General features: G+C 40.2%; 1 protein-coding gene across 2 annotated transcripts in view; it reads left to right on the forward strand.

The window, feature by feature from the left end:
- Positions 1-477: 477 nt before the first annotated feature.
- The window catches only part of CDKL4 (cyclin dependent kinase like 4), a 58,496-nt gene continuing 43,352 nt past the window's right edge, over positions 478-15,621 (forward strand). Inside the window, exons 1-2 of one of the 2 annotated variants that reach the window (XM_027865504.1) lie at positions 478-659; positions 12,903-13,015. In XM_027865504.1, the coding sequence (XP_027721305.1) occupies positions 12,968-13,015 (48 nt within the window). In that variant the 5' untranslated portion in view covers positions 478-659; positions 12,903-12,967. The remainder of the gene's footprint in view (positions 660-12,902; positions 13,016-15,621) is intronic. The other variant, XM_027865505.1, reaches the window with a different exon arrangement.

Here is a 15,621-nt window from a genome sequence, read left to right on the forward strand (position 1 = left end):
CCTCAAACACAGGCTTCTTGTGTGCCGGGTAGTCATATACCATCTCAGTGCCCTGGACAGCTCTGAAATACTAAGTCACAGATTAGATATCTAACTACATCAGCAGAGGAGGTTTACACAGGGGGAATTCCCTTTCCTGATCACCACCCCCTTTAAAATATGTGTGTGTGTGTGTGTGAGTGTGTGTGTGTGTGTGTATAAAAATTTTTTAAAGGTGACTCCACGAAACTGACTCCATCTAATGGGCTTGTCCCAAAGTAACTGCCTTTATAAATGAAGGACTCTGAGCCCAGACTAGCCTTGGTCTCTATGCCTGATCTGTGCACTGGGAGCGACCCCCTAGGGACGGGGTGGGAGGGAGGAAGGAAGGAAGGGAAGAGAGGCGAGATTGGGGAGGAGCCCGGCTAGCTGGGCAGACTCGCAGCCCGCCTGGACTCCCCTGGTAACCCGAACCCGTGGAGGAGGCGGCCCCGCCCCTACCGAAGCGTCCCCGTTGTCCTGGAAACCATCGGTGTCCTTTCCCCAGAGCGTGCGTGAATGTTTTCCCCCCTCCCCTGGGGCCAGCGAAAGGAGCACCAGTTTAGACACCAGAACCGAGCTGAAACTGGGGAGGGGGGGAGAAACTTCAGGATTACGTCACAATCGTCCCGACTCGTGCAGTAAGTGACCTTACGAACAGACCCCGGGACCAAGGCAGGGGGCTCGCGCCGGTGGGGAGGCCAAGGATGACGTCAGAATGAGCTAGAGCGAGGAGGTGTGATGGCCAGAGAGGCTGGCAGACCCGAGGTACCCGGAGGCAGGGGTGTCCGGATTACGGGTTATCTCTTTGCAACAGGCTGAGGCTTTCGTTTCGAAGAAGGGAAGTGGTTTGGGGGAGGGTGTGTGAAATTTCAACAACCATTTCCTTTCAGCAAATATTAAGCGCCTACTATGTGCAAGGCACCGTCCCGGGCGCTGACCATCATAGAGATAGAAATAGCCCAGGGACAAACAAAGCCTGGCCCAGTTGCTGCCCTGCCAGCTGGGACGGGAGGTCTGCAGGCGCTGGGGTTGCCATTCCTTCATGCCAGGAGAGCCAGTGTGTGTGCCAAAGAGACGGGCGAGAGTCATCCCCGTGCTGGAAAAGCGTGAGAGAGGGAGATTGTGGTAGAGGGTGGTTGAGAGGATGAAAAGAGCAAATGATACTCGGTCTACCTATTGTTCCACGATTTTCAAGCAACCGATGAGAGAGAGCTTGGGTGTGGCCTGAGGATGTGTAATAGGAACCTGGCCTGTTTTGGAGGGCTGAGAAGCAGCGCTAATGCTAACTGATCCTGTAGAGATCCTAGGAAATGTAGATGTATAAGAGGTACCCCACTAGAAAAATGCGCTTTCAAATGTATCGGTTTGTGTAAGTCTATAGTAATCTTGTTATAAATGGATGCTCTGGCCCAGTTGTCGCCAAGGTAACACTGTCTGTGCACAACACAGGACTGAGTAGTTCATAGGCTCATAGATTTCAAGCTGAAAGGGCCCTTGGAGGTTATTTCTGAAGTAACTCCATGTGAGGCTGGCTAAAACCAATACTCAAATGCAAAATCTTGAAGGTTGGAGGCTTAACAAAGAGCGCTAAACGAATTTCTTTGAAAAAATTACAGTAATAGTTGCATTTATTACCAACAAAATCTGTAATTCATCAGTATTTAAGCTCTATGTCCAAGTACTATCAGTCAATCAACATGCATTTATTAAGTGCCTACTATACATCAGGGCACTGTGCTAGGCTGTTGGATATAGAAAAAGTCCTTCCACTAAGGAGCTTACATTGTATTGGAAGAATCAACATAAAAACACATATGAAAATATGCAATATATATGAAATAACAGAATGTAAACAAGGTAATTTTGTATTGGAGGAGACACTAACAACTGTTGGGGGATCAAGAAAAGCTTCATGTAGGAGGTGGTACTTCAGCTGATCTTATAGTAGTGTTTTAGAAAGTCAGCTCCAAAGGGTAGGGACTAATTTCATTTTGGGATCCCCTTGCTTAGAAGAGGGCCTGCCAAGCAGCAGGTACTTAATGAATGCTGCTTAATATGTTGAAGAAAGAAAGCTAAGAAGAGGCAGAGGCAAAGAGGAAAATACATTCCGGGGACAGGAGATTATCACCTATGCAGAGGCATCAATATGGGCTGTCCTGGGTGGGGTACCAAGCATAGATTTGTGTAGTTGGAGCAAAGAGGCTGTGAAGGGCATGGATTCCCCCATGCCTGGAATTCTCTTCCTCTTCTCTGGCTCCTGATTTTGCAGGCTTCCATCAAGTCCCAGCTAAAATGCCACCTTTTTAGAGAATAATACTAGTGCCTTCCCTCTGTAGATTGATTCTCTACAATTTACCCTGTAAAAATAGTTTGTTTGCGTATTATCTCCCTCATTAGAATATAAACTCCTTGAGAGCAGAGATTAGTTTTTGCCTCATTTATTTAATTTTTTTATATCTCCAGAGCTCAGCATAGTGCCTGGCATATAGTAGGCACTTAATAAAATGTTGAATGACTGATTAAAGAGAAATAATTATAATCAAGCTAGAAAGGTAGGTTGGAGTTAGGTTGAGAAGGGCTTAAACAGAGAAGTCTGTATTTGAGCCTATTAGCAATATTTCTTGAACAGAGGAATGACATGCTCAGACACATGAGCGATCGTACACACACACACACACACACACACACACACACAGTCTTCAAGGAGTGTAAATTCTAACGCGGCAGATAACATGTAAATATCTTGGCATGTACAAGATATATACAGAGTATATGAAGGTAATCTGAAAGGGAAAAGTATTAGCAGCTGGATTCCAAGTCTTAAATGAAGAGGTAGAAAGAGGGAGAACAACGTTCCAAGCATCGCAGACATCCAGTACAAAGGCATTGAGATAGGAGATGGAATGTCATGTTCTAGAGACCGAGTTAAGCTGGATGGTGAGGGATGGGAGGGGAGGTTGAGAATAAGGCATAAAAAAGCTGGAAATGGTAGGAATGGTCCAGTTTATGAAGAGCTTTGAATGATAGATGATTCTGGAGATAATAAGGAGTCACTGAAGCTCCTTGAGCAGGAGGATGATAAGGTCAGTCCTATGTTTTAGATGGTCAATAAGCATTTATTAAGAACCTACTATATGCCAGGCACTGTGCTAAGCATTGGGGATACAAAAAGAGGCAAAAGACGGTCTTTGTCCTCTCTGGAAGGTCTGCTAAGTGGAGAATGAATTGCATGTTCCATAAATGAGGATAGATGAGTCAGGAAGACAACTTGCTATTACAGTAGTCCTGTAGAGAAATGATGAGGGCCTGAACTAAGGTTGTAGCCATATGAGTGGAGAGAAAGGAAGATATACAAGACATTTTGTGAAGGTACAAATAGCAAGACTTGGCAGTGGAGTGGTTTTGTGGGATGAGTGAGCATGAGGATTGACTGGGAGAATGGTAGTGGCCTCAGAGGGTGATTGGAAAGCTTGGAGGTGAGGAGGATTTGGAGGAAAAGATGCGTTCAGTTTTGGGCATGTTGAGTGAAATGACTGCATGATATCCAGTTAAATATGTATTCCAAAATGCAGCTAGAATTATGTGACTAAGTCAGAAGAGAGATCAAGGCTAGAGATAATATATATGCACACATGTATGTATATACACACATATACACGCATATGTGTATACACACATGACATCCATGTGTGTATCAACACACGACACATGTGTATTGACACACATGTGTATATACACATGTGACATGCATGTGTTTGTGTGTATGTGCATATGTATATAATTTGCATGGAGATGATAATTGAAACCATGGTAGCTAATGAGATCATCAAGTCAGATAGTAAAAGAGGCAAAAGAAAGAAAGACAATGGACAGGACCTTGGGGATACCCACAATTGGTAGAATGAAAAACAAACAACCAAAGAGGCTGAGAAAGAGACTGCAGGATGCAGAAGTCAGATTTCAGAGGTTTTGGGAGCAAATAAGAGGAAATGGCGACAGCTAGTACGGATGGCTTGAGTTCTCAAGGAATTTCACTGATAAGAGGAAGAAAGATCAAGTGAGAACTTTTTAAGGTTGAGGCAAACGTGGACATATTGATGCATGTCCATAACACAACTTTTCAGAAAAGTTAATCATTTTTTCTCATGTCTACAAAATTTTATGATATTGCAACTTGCTTTCCAATGACACCTCCCGGTCTCTCTCTTACATCTCTACCCTCTTATGTCACTAGACTGAAAAAAAACAAATGTATCATTACCTGAGTATCCTTCAGATCACTTACACACACAAATGTACCATGAATACATACCTTAGGTAATATAACAAAATGGTCATTCAAAGAATGGCCTATGAATTCCGTGAGTGATTGTGAACCAGCCAAGGTCAAGAATGGGGATTTATCTTTATCTATTTTTATTTATCTTTATTTATCATATGACTTCCCTATTCGAAAACTCCAGTGGCTCCTTATGGCCTTGAAGATCAAATACAAAATGCTCTGACTGGCATTCAAAGGCCTTCATAATTTAGCCCTCCTCCTAACTTTCTAGTGTTTTTATTCCTTATTCCCAGCCATGGCAGTGACACTGGCCTTTTGGATGTTCTTATAAAACACTCCATCTCTCCTCTCTGGGCATCTTCTCTGGCTTCCCCTCATCCCTGTAATGTTCTCCTTCTTTATTTCTAGCTGCTGGCTTCTCTGGGCTTCCGTTGGGTCCCAGCTAAAATCCTGTCTTCTGCAGGCAACTTTTCTCTCTTAATTCTAGTGCCTTCCCTCTTTTGATTATTTCCTATTTTTCCTGTATGGAGCTTATTTGTACATATTTGATTTGTGTTCCCCATCGGAATGTGAACTTCTTGAGAGCATAGGCAGTTTTTTGCCTCTTTGTGTCCAAACCACTTAGCACAGTGCCTGACAGGCAGTAGGCACTTAATAAATGTTTACCAACTGACTTTGCATCATTTCCTCCAATGCTTAGCAATTGTTAAGTCTTCCATGTGATTTGTCTTCCACATGTTCTTTGAATTGTTTTAAAATTCTAGTTATACAAAAATGTGTTGGTTTTTTAAAAAATAGTATTTTCTTCCATCAAAAAGCACAACAGTGAACTTTAAAAAAAAATGTAGCCATAATAGTATACTTAATAAATAAATGAGTGGGTGAATGAATAAATAGAAGCTTAAAGCTTAATAAATGTTTATTAAATTGATTCATTGCCCAGGCAAAAGCTTCATAAAACTTTTTGATAGCAAACAAGACCATGGATCTGAGGGGCCCTTTTTCCTTATTAAAGTAGAACATATACAGAAAAGATTTGAGTATTACTATAGTAAAACTTTGTTTACTTAGATTTGAAATACCAGAAATCAGAAAAAAAAAATACTTTGAATTCACTGGTTTGTTTTATCTGATTTTTAATTAATTACAAAATGTTTAGTAAACTAAATAATAGCTGTTCTTGCTTTTACTAGAGATTCTGGACTTCTTAAATGATACAGATTTTAATTTTCTTTAATGCCCTAACTAGTTACTTTCATTATACATATATGTGTTCATTTTGTATGATTTGTATAGTGACTTTTGAAAAGCACGTAATCCAGTAACTACAAATTTCACAGAACTGATATTAAAGGGCAGAAGAATTAAACACCTTATGGTCATTTGAGATATTATAGTTGTGAAAGTGATTAACAATAATTAGGGAAAACTACCACCAATTCTCTCTCATTCTTTCTTAATTTTTTTTTAAAGCAGAAGTGATAAGTTAAACACACTCATCAAAAGAAAAAATAACAGGGGCAGCCAGATCGTGCATAGAGCACCGGCCCTGGCGTTGAGGACCTGAGTTCAAATGTGGTCTCAGACACATAACACTCACTAGCTGTGTGACTCTGGGCAAGTCACTTAACCTCAATTGCTTCACCACTTAAAGAAAGAAGAAAGAAAAATAACAACCATATGTAATAGCAAATGGCTTAAATATGTTTTTAGAGAGGAGATGTAGTTTGGCCACATAGATATTCCTTCTCCTCCACCAGGTAGAAGTCTAGGATTTTACCCATCTTCTTATTAAGTATTTTTATCCTTTGTTTTGCTTTATTTGGTTCAGTTTAGCCATACAGGAAAAAGAGTTAAACTTTGAACCAGGGAAAGAGAAAAAGGTGGATGCCATATGTAGGTACCTCTCCCAAGACTTCTTCCTCCTCCCCTCCCTAACTTTATTTCTTTAATTTAATTAATTTAATTTAACCCTATATTTACTGAATGCCTCTTGTTTAAAAGGCGCTATTCTTACTGTGTAGGTATACAGTAGGGTATACAAAGAAAAATAAGACAGGGTCTTTGCCTTCAAGGGGATTATAATTTATTAGAGGAGGAGGAGGAGAGAAAAAGTTGTTGTTTAGTTGTGCCCAGTTGTGACCCTATTTGGGGTTTTCTTGGCAAAGATAGCTGAGTGGTTTGCCATTTCCTTCTTCAGCTTATTTTACAAATGAGGAAACTGAGGCAAGCAGGGTTAAGTGACTTGCCCAGGGTCACATATCTAGTAAGTGTCTGAAGCTGCCACATTTGAACTCAAGTCTTCTGATTCCAGACCTGGCACTTTATGCACTGCACCATCTAGCTGACTGAGAGAAAAAGACATGGTGACAAATTTTTGTAAAGTTGAAAGTTTATGAGAAGTATATAATATTCACAGAAGACAGAAATCAAGGCTACCCTTGGGGCAGTTATGGTAGGAGACAGACAATATCAAGGAAGAAAAGGTACATCTGAAAAGGTATCTTACTGTTTAAAAGTACCTTACTCTAGAAAAGGTACTATTTCAACTTGGACTTGGAAAGTAGGTAGGAGAAAATTAAGAAGATAAAACCCTTTGTAAATGATACAGAACATTTAGAAGCTTTTGACTCTTTTTAATCTCAGTCTTCAGAAATGATCAGCTATAAATGAATAATATAAACAAATAAGACTTGAAGATGAGAAGAGCAATTTTCCACAAGGGATTTTGAGATTAGTTTAAATGATTGTATATAAATAATAATTCATTTAAATAGAGTAGGTGCCATCAGATGGAGTATTCTTAGGCATCTAAAGAATTGCATGAAATCATTGAAAAGCCTTTAAGCAGATATTTTTGAGACCTCATGGAGGTCATTTTAACCCTTGCTAACATCATAAAAATCAAATCTCTACCATACGATTTTTAAGATACCCATAACAAGTATATTTAGCTAGGTGGTGCAGCAGATAGAGTGTTGGGCTTGGAGTCAGGAAGTCCTGAGTTCAAATCTGGCCTGAGACACTTACTAGCTGTGTAATCCTGAGCAAGTCATTTAACCTCTATTTGCCTCTTCACAGCATTGTTGCAAGGATTAAATGAAATAAATATTTGTGGAAGAGATTAGTGCAGTGCCTGGCAGGTAGTTGGTGCCATATAGATGCTTATGCCCTTCCCTTCTATCTCAGATGAACCTCAGAGTGATTCCAATCCAGTGTAAATACAAAACCTAAGAAAATTCTAGAACATATTTTAAAATGTGATTTGCAGGTCCCCAGTGGTTATCAAGTACTGTTTGCCATCTTAAGTACTTGATAACTATTGGGGAGACAAAGAAGCAAAATGCCTTATTTTGCTTCCAAATAATGACTTCCAAATAATTAGAGCTGTCCCAAAGTAGAAAGGGCTGCCATTGCTAGACATCCTTAAACAAAAATTCGATTACCATGTTTCAGTGAGACTGTAGAAAGGATTCCCATTCTAACTGAAATTCTGTAATTTGGCAGGTCGATGGATTTCTTTTTCAAGTGACAGGCCAGCTAGTTTGGGAATGTTTAAAGGCTTCCTCATTCACATGAAAGGGATTTGAAGGAGGTGATCGTCAATGACTCTGTTCTCTAGGATTCTCTGGCTGTGATTCGCAGCCTAAGGTCAAGGATGTGTCTTGATTTTCAAAATACATTTGATTTAATCCTGATTGCTTATTATACTTGTAAAATTAAAAAAACAAAACAACCTAAGGGAAGTATGGATTGGGTCATACTTCTCTTAGATGAGTATACACACACAGCAAATCAGTGGATGTGCAAAGAGACTGATGAGACAAATGACCGTTTGCCAGACACTTCATTACCTAGTGCCAGAGAATGGTCTGAAACTTGAGCCTAGCCTAGAGATAAAGTCAAAAGTGAGATGGACACAGGAGACCCACTTTAATGTAGAACTGCCCTTGGATCCTTTCCCAGGATCATTCCCAGGCAAAATGAATCTAGGAGGGATTTCAGTCCCAACTCCAGTGGATCCACTTGGTCTGGGCCATCCCGGGCTCACCTTAGTTTGGACTGACCTCTAGATCAGTCTTGAAATGGCTGTCCTATTGTGGGTCTTCAAATTGGGGATGACTCAAGCCAGAGCTGTGACCAATACCAAGGTAAGTATGAGAGGGAACACAGTAGTGGTAATAATAATTAGCTAACATTTATATATTGTTTACTGTATACCAGGAAGGGGGTGCAGTGGATGTAGTGCAGGGTCTGGTGTTAGGAAGACTCATCTTCACAAGTTCAAATCTGACCTCAAACACCTACTAGTTGTGTGACCCTAGGCAAGTTACTTAACCCTGTTTGCCTCACTTTCCTCATCTGTAAAATAAGCTGGAGAAAATGGCAAACCACTTTTGAGTCTTTGCCAAGAAGACCCCAAATAAGATCACAAAGTCAGCCATTACTGAAACAAGTGAACAACAACACATATGTCAGGCACTGTGCTAAGTGCTTTACCGTTATTACCTGGTTTGATCTTCACAACAACCCTGGGACGTTGGTGCTATTTTTATCCCCATTTTACAGATGAGGAAAACAGAGGTTAAGTAACTTGCTAAAGGTCACATAGCCAACTGAAGTTTCACAAGTTTCATTAAGTTTGTTAATATAGAAAGTAGAGTTTGTTAATATGGAAAGTAGAGTGGTCAGGATCCCCCACCACTCTGAATAAGATTATAACCTGAAATGATTTTAGCAATTTGGAGAAATAAAAATGGACAATGACATGAAGTTTTTAATCAAGTGAATTCCAAGGCAGTTAGGAAAGATGGGGAAATACAAAACAAAATATGAGGAAGATTGAGCTTTGTGTAAGGCTGGCAGAAAAATATTTCCTTCATTTCACTAACAAAAATTGGACACGTTATTGTATACTTAGGTCTGTGCTAAATTCTGTGACGATAAAGAGTAAGGCACCATTCCTGCCTGTGAGCAGTCTAGTGGGAGAAAAAGGATATACACATGTATGGGAAGTGAAATAATAATCTCAGGTAATAAGGGTGTTAACACTGGCATGTGCAAAAAGCTATACTTCTTTCATGAAAAGAGCAATCAATTCCTGCCTGAGTACAGTCCCGGGAAAAAACTACTTGTTTTCCTGTTGAATTTTAATGATTTCAGTTGTCAGAAAGGGAAATCTGTGTAGCTGTATGTTTTTCTTCTTGCTTTAGAAGCTAGAAATCCTATATTGCCCAAGGGTTTTAATTTGGTGAAATCTGGTGTCTCAAAGCACTTACTCTTCCAGACCTTTTTATTTGAACAAATTTTATTTTATGCTAGTAATGCTTTATTGTACCTTGCATTGTATTTAAATCTACAAGCTGGTTAAAGTTCTTTCAGAAGTCAATAGAGCATAAGTGTGTATTGTTATACACACATACATATGTTAAACTATGTACATCCAGTTTAATTAAAAAAGAACAGAAGAGATAAGTGCTTTTAGGCACCAGATTTCAGCAAATCAAAACCCTCAGGCAATAATTCATTTTCTACCAACAGAAAACACACCAATTTGTCGACAGAAAGTTTTCCTGAGATCCAAACTCAAGAAAGAATTTATTGCTGCATATATACATATATGCATAAATGTATTTATGTAACAATTCATATATATGTAAATTTATATCTTATATCATGTAGTCTTGCCTATCTGCCTAGACATTGCTCTTTGTATAAAATAATGTGTTCATAATAAATGCTAAGTATCCATATGCATAAATTAAATGCTACACAGGAAGGAAAGATCTTATATGGGCTGGCATGGTTAAGAAGTTTCAGGAAAAAACTGATTTCTGTACTTGACCTTGAGGAATAGGTAAAGTTCCAGGAGAAGGGATGAAGAGAGCATTCCATTGGGGAAAGCAGTTTGATAGAAAGCAAAGAATTTAAGAGTATGGCATATTTGGGAGACAGTAAAGATGGCAACCTGGATAGAGTGGAAAGACTGTTGGGAAATAATGTGAAATAAGTTTGGAAAGGTAAGTTGAAGTCATACAATGTTTTCTTACACTTCACTCCCCTTCACACACACTATGATCCAGCTACACTAACCTATGGGCTGCTTTTCACACACAGTACTCAATATCCTGACTCCCTATGTTTGCACTGGCTGTCCTCCATGCCTGAAATGTTCTCCCTTCTCACCCCCAATTTCTATTTTCCTTCAAGAGGCAGCTCAAAACCCATCTTCTGCAGGAGGTCTTTCCCAGTCGTCCCTCCCATCTCCTCCTCCCCCACTGCTGGACTCTTCCCTCTAATACTACCTTTCATTTATATTGTACATATATGTATCTACATAGTGATTTACATGTTTACATGATTTAAATGTTTTACATTTCCCCTACTTGAATGTGAGTTCCTTAAGGGCAGGGACCTGTTTGTGCCTTTCTTTGTATCCCTAGTGACTAGTACTGTGTCTGTAATGTTGTTGTTCAGTCATTCGGTCATGTCTCATTCTTTGTGACCCCATGGACCATAGCAAACCAGGCCCTATACAGTAAGCATTTAATAAATCCTTGTTGAGTGACTCATTATGGAGGCACTATCAGACTGAATTTGGTAATGGAGAATCACTGAACATTTTTGAGAAGGGGAGGGGTTAACATGATGAAAGTAATGTTTCAGTGCAACATAATCCTAACATCTCTGTCCCAGCATCAGTCAGGGTCAGGAGTCATCTATAGACCTATGACCTATGACCTCTTTACTACCATTGGATGGGCAACAGAACAAAGGAGTACAAAACAGGGCAGAGGCAAAACCTCTTTGTGAGATCAGAGCTCGACAACCCTTTTTGCTTTTCTTGGTGAATGTCCAATTTTCAGGATTCTGTGATCCTGCCTGCTTATCCAGACTTAAGGGTGCTTAATTCTCTCAAGAATCATCTGCCATAAATGCCCCAAATTTTCATTGTGGACATACAAGCCTAGCCCCAGTGGGATGGTAGTGTTGATTTACATAAGCTAGCATAATTATCTGGCAGATTATTGCAGAATGATTGGAAAAGTGGGGAACTGGTTAGAGTAAGACCAATTTGGATGCTATTGCTGTTGTCCAGGCAAAAAGTGATGTGGGTCTCAACTAGGAAGGCAGCAGTGAGAACAGAAGGGAAGGGATAGATGCACTACAATGGAAGAATCACACAAAATATAGTGACTTATTACATATGAGAAATGAGAGAGAGAGACAGAGAGAGAGAGGGAGAGAGAAGGATTGAGAGGGAGATGAAAAGGGAAAGGGAGAGAGAGAGGGAGATAGGGAAAAAGAGACAGAGAAACAGAGGAGAGAGGGAAATGAAGAGGGAAAGAGAGAAGGGGAAAGGGAGAGAGAAAAGAGGAGAGAGGGAAGGAGAAAGAGAGGAAGAAGAGTCTGTCCTTCATCCTATACTTTCTCTGAGTGATCTCCTTTGGTAATCTCATTTATTCCCACAGTTTCAACAGGCACTTACTCCTACGTAGATGAATCCAAAACCTATAATCTAGTCCTAACCTCTTTCCTGAACCCAAGGCCTCAATCTCCTGCTTCTTACCTTTCCAGCCTTATTACACTTTACTCTTTTCTAAGCACTCCAGGACCTCTTTCTGTGGGTTTACACAGACCATTCCCTGTGCCTGGAATGTTTTCCCTTTTTGTCTTCATCCCTTACTTTCCCTGGCCTCAAACCCTACCTTCTTTGGGAAGCTTTCCCCAGTGCCCCAGATGCTAGTGCCTTTCTCTTGCATATTACCTTCCCCCTACTCTGTCTAGGTCTTATGTGTACTTGGTTATTTTCATGTTGTCTCAACTATTAGACTGTAAGCTCCTTGAGGGAAGGGATTCTTTTTGACTTTTCTTTTTATCTCCAGCACGTAATAAGGAATTAATAAATGCTTACTGACCAACTTACAGGACACCTCCACTTGCATGTTCCACTGGTACCTCAAATTGAATGAGTACAAAATTGAGCTCACTATTTCCCCCAGTGTCTCCTTTGCTTTCCATTTTTATATTTCCATCTGTAGTACCTTCATTCATCCTGTTTGCCTTGTTTGTAACCTTGCAGTTATCTACAACTCTCTACCTCATTTCTCACATCCAATCAGTTACCTTGTTCTATTGATGACACCTCTGTAACATTTCTCCCCTCTCCTCTACTCCCACTACTACCACCCTAATATGGGCCCTCATTATTGCCACCACCCCACCCCCGCAAACTATTGAACTAGTTTACTTATAGGTTTTCCCATTTCTCTTCTCTCTACCTTCCTATGTATACTTCTTAAAGTTGCCAGAAGATTCTGTCTTATGGGCAGGAATGGTAATCTCATTCAATGACAGAACCCACAGCACCTTCTTAGTGCCTCAGCGTGTCAATAAACATTTATTAATCACCTGCTATGGGCCAGGCACTGTGCTAGATACCTCCAGAATAAGTTCAAACTCCTTCATGTTTGAACACTTAAGCAGTGATGGGGAGCTCAGTGCTTCATACATAAATAATCCTTTGAAATTTCTCCCTTTTATTCTGCCTCTTTATTTGACCTCTCCTTTGTCCTTTTCTTCTACTAATCTTCCATAGCAGTTCACCACCAGAGAGCTACCAACCAGAATGACAAAGGACTGAGAAGCTCAAATCCAACAAATATGGAAGACAAAGGGGACGTTGCAGTAACCAGCAAAGAGGAGGTTCAGGTACGTATTTCTGCCAGTGTTGAGTAAAAACTAACAAAACCTGGAAAAATACGCACACAAGAAGTCCAGAAGGAGATATAGAAACAAAGAGGGGGCTTTTGTTGCTCTCTTTTAAACTTAACATGTACATTTTAAAACAAACTTTAAAAAACAAGTTTATGGTTTCATGTACAATCTTTTTTTAATTGTTCTTGTTTGTATATTTGAATACACGTTATTAAAAGTTGTGCATACCCAAAGTTCCGACCCATCTTCCTTGTGAAGAAGAAGGTAAAAGACCTAGAAGAAGGCCACCTACTCTTCAGGTTATCCCATAGAGTAAAGATTCCCTGAAAGAATAGATGAAGAGATTCAAGGAGAAAACACAGAAGAAGAAAAAAGGAATCTGAGAGGCAAAAATGAAGCTAGGTCAGGAGATGGGAATGTGGAAGAATGTGACAAATAGGAGGAAGAGGAAATGGGCCAATGAATATTTGGAGCTATGCAACAAGGGTGAGGCTCATCCCTGAGAGGGTGGAACTAGACCATCTGGGGGGGGGGGAAGGGGCTGAATGGGGATGAGGACTACCAGGTGCTACTAGGAGAGGGATTACCCAATAAAGTAGGAGGGAGAAGTGGAAATGGCAGGTGATTGCCTATTGAGAGATGCCTAGACAACTTTTTGCCAACCTGATAAAATCAACAGAGTTCTATAGCCTTCCTTGGGGTTATATATTCAAATTCTAACAGAAAACCTGCTGAAATGACTCAGACCTGAGGACTGTTTCTCACTTCTAGTGACTCATAATGTAGACAAATGATACTGTTGAAAGGAACCAAGAAAGTATTACTAGGGATTATAGAGACCTGAATAAGAAACTGGAGGTGTTAGGGATGCAAGTTGGGGTACAAGTCGATTTTAACCACTACTACTGATGGGCAGTAGAGCTTTTAGAAGGGAAAAAAAATATGTGGGAACTGAAGAGGTGGTTAAAATGGTGTCTGAGTACAAGATCTACATTTTTGGCTCACCACTTAAAATGTCATTTTTGGCTAGTGATTTAGCACATTTCACAAGGTCTGGTAAAAATATATTTATCTGGAGTCTTGCAAATTTTATCAAGAGAATCTTAAGCTGAAAATGTAAGTGGAAAGAGAAAACTACCCATAAATATCTGCTAAGACAGTTACCATAAAGAGTAGCAGTACTAGCATGAATCACAGGAAATGGTAACCGAAAGACCCAACAATAAAACTCATGGCTTCAGACGTAGTCGTGTAACTGTGATTCTTTTGTACCACTTCCCCCATCAGATCCCACGTTGAGGGTTGGGTTCCCTGAAGGATGACCCCTGGTTCAAGTTATTTTCTGGGCATATACTCCTAAAACTTTAGTTCACGGGTCCCCATCAATGTATCTACTTTTCACCAGTCATATAAGCAACACAATTAGCTCAAAGCAAAGGCATTTACTGAACACCATAGTTTTAGTTTTTTAAAGTAGCAACAAATCATTCTCTATAAACCTTGGGCATATTCTTCCACAAGTACAAACAACATACACGGGATGAGCAGACATATAGAGATTACAAGTAGAGGCACACATGTAGAAAACAAGAGCAACCAGGGCACCCATGAGGAGAGACAACTTGGGTCTCTGATGTTGCAGGGCTACTCTTAATGATGTTGGTCTCATGGTCTGAACTTGACACTGTTTCCCTTGGTGTTGCTTCATTGATTTCTAGTCTGCTGGGGCTATAGTCTGCATTAGTTCCAGCCTTTGATTCAGTTCACATCTTTCACCTGGGATGTGATGAGGCTTCTTTAATGAGCTCATTTCAAAAAGAGCAGCCACCCTTACCCAAGGACCAACAGATACCTTTCTAGTTCTGTTTCCTCAGATTCTAGATTGAGGTCTTCTATCTACTAAGGCAGGAGATTCCAAGCTCCTGGTGCTAAATTATCTGGAATGAAAGTCACTGCAAGTTGTTCTTCTCAGCTTAGCCTTTTCTTTTGACTACAAAGATCCGATCCTCTTCAATTAGAAACTTCCACCTAAGCTTATGCTGATTGGAGACAATTTCCAAACGGGCATCTCTACAGAAGAGGCCAGACAATGGCCATTTACCCAAAAATTACCCAACAGCCCGGGGTTCAAGGTTATATAGTTTTCGAACGCTGAGTCTCTCCCATTCACCTCTATAAATAGGAAGATGGAGAAAGTGCAGAGGCAATTTATGTGGCTAGGATGTGAAGGGCAAAGAGGGAATAGGAATTCCTTGTCTGTTAATTACTCTACCCCATTCCCAACCTTTTCATATGCAAATGTGGCAAATTGCAAACGGAACCACTCAAAATCTGATGAAGGCATCAGATATGGATAATTAACAAGGTAAATCAATAAGATTTATATAGTGCTTAGCAGATATTATCTCATTTTATTTTTACAACAACCCTGGGAGGCAGATGCTATTATTGTCCCCTCCTTACACATGAAGAAACTGAATTTTGCCCAGGGTCACATAGCTAAAATCTGGATTTGAACTCAGGTCTTCCTGACTCCAGTTTCAGTGCTCTATCCACTGGGCCACCCAGCTGTTCCCTAACTGGCTATCTAAATGCAAGAA

Source organism: Vombatus ursinus, unplaced genomic scaffold (assembly GCF_900497805.2).
Source record: "Vombatus ursinus unplaced genomic scaffold, bare-nosed wombat genome assembly UNPS02014778.1, whole genome shotgun sequence".
NCBI lineage: Eukaryota > Metazoa > Chordata > Mammalia > Diprotodontia > Vombatidae > Vombatus > Vombatus ursinus.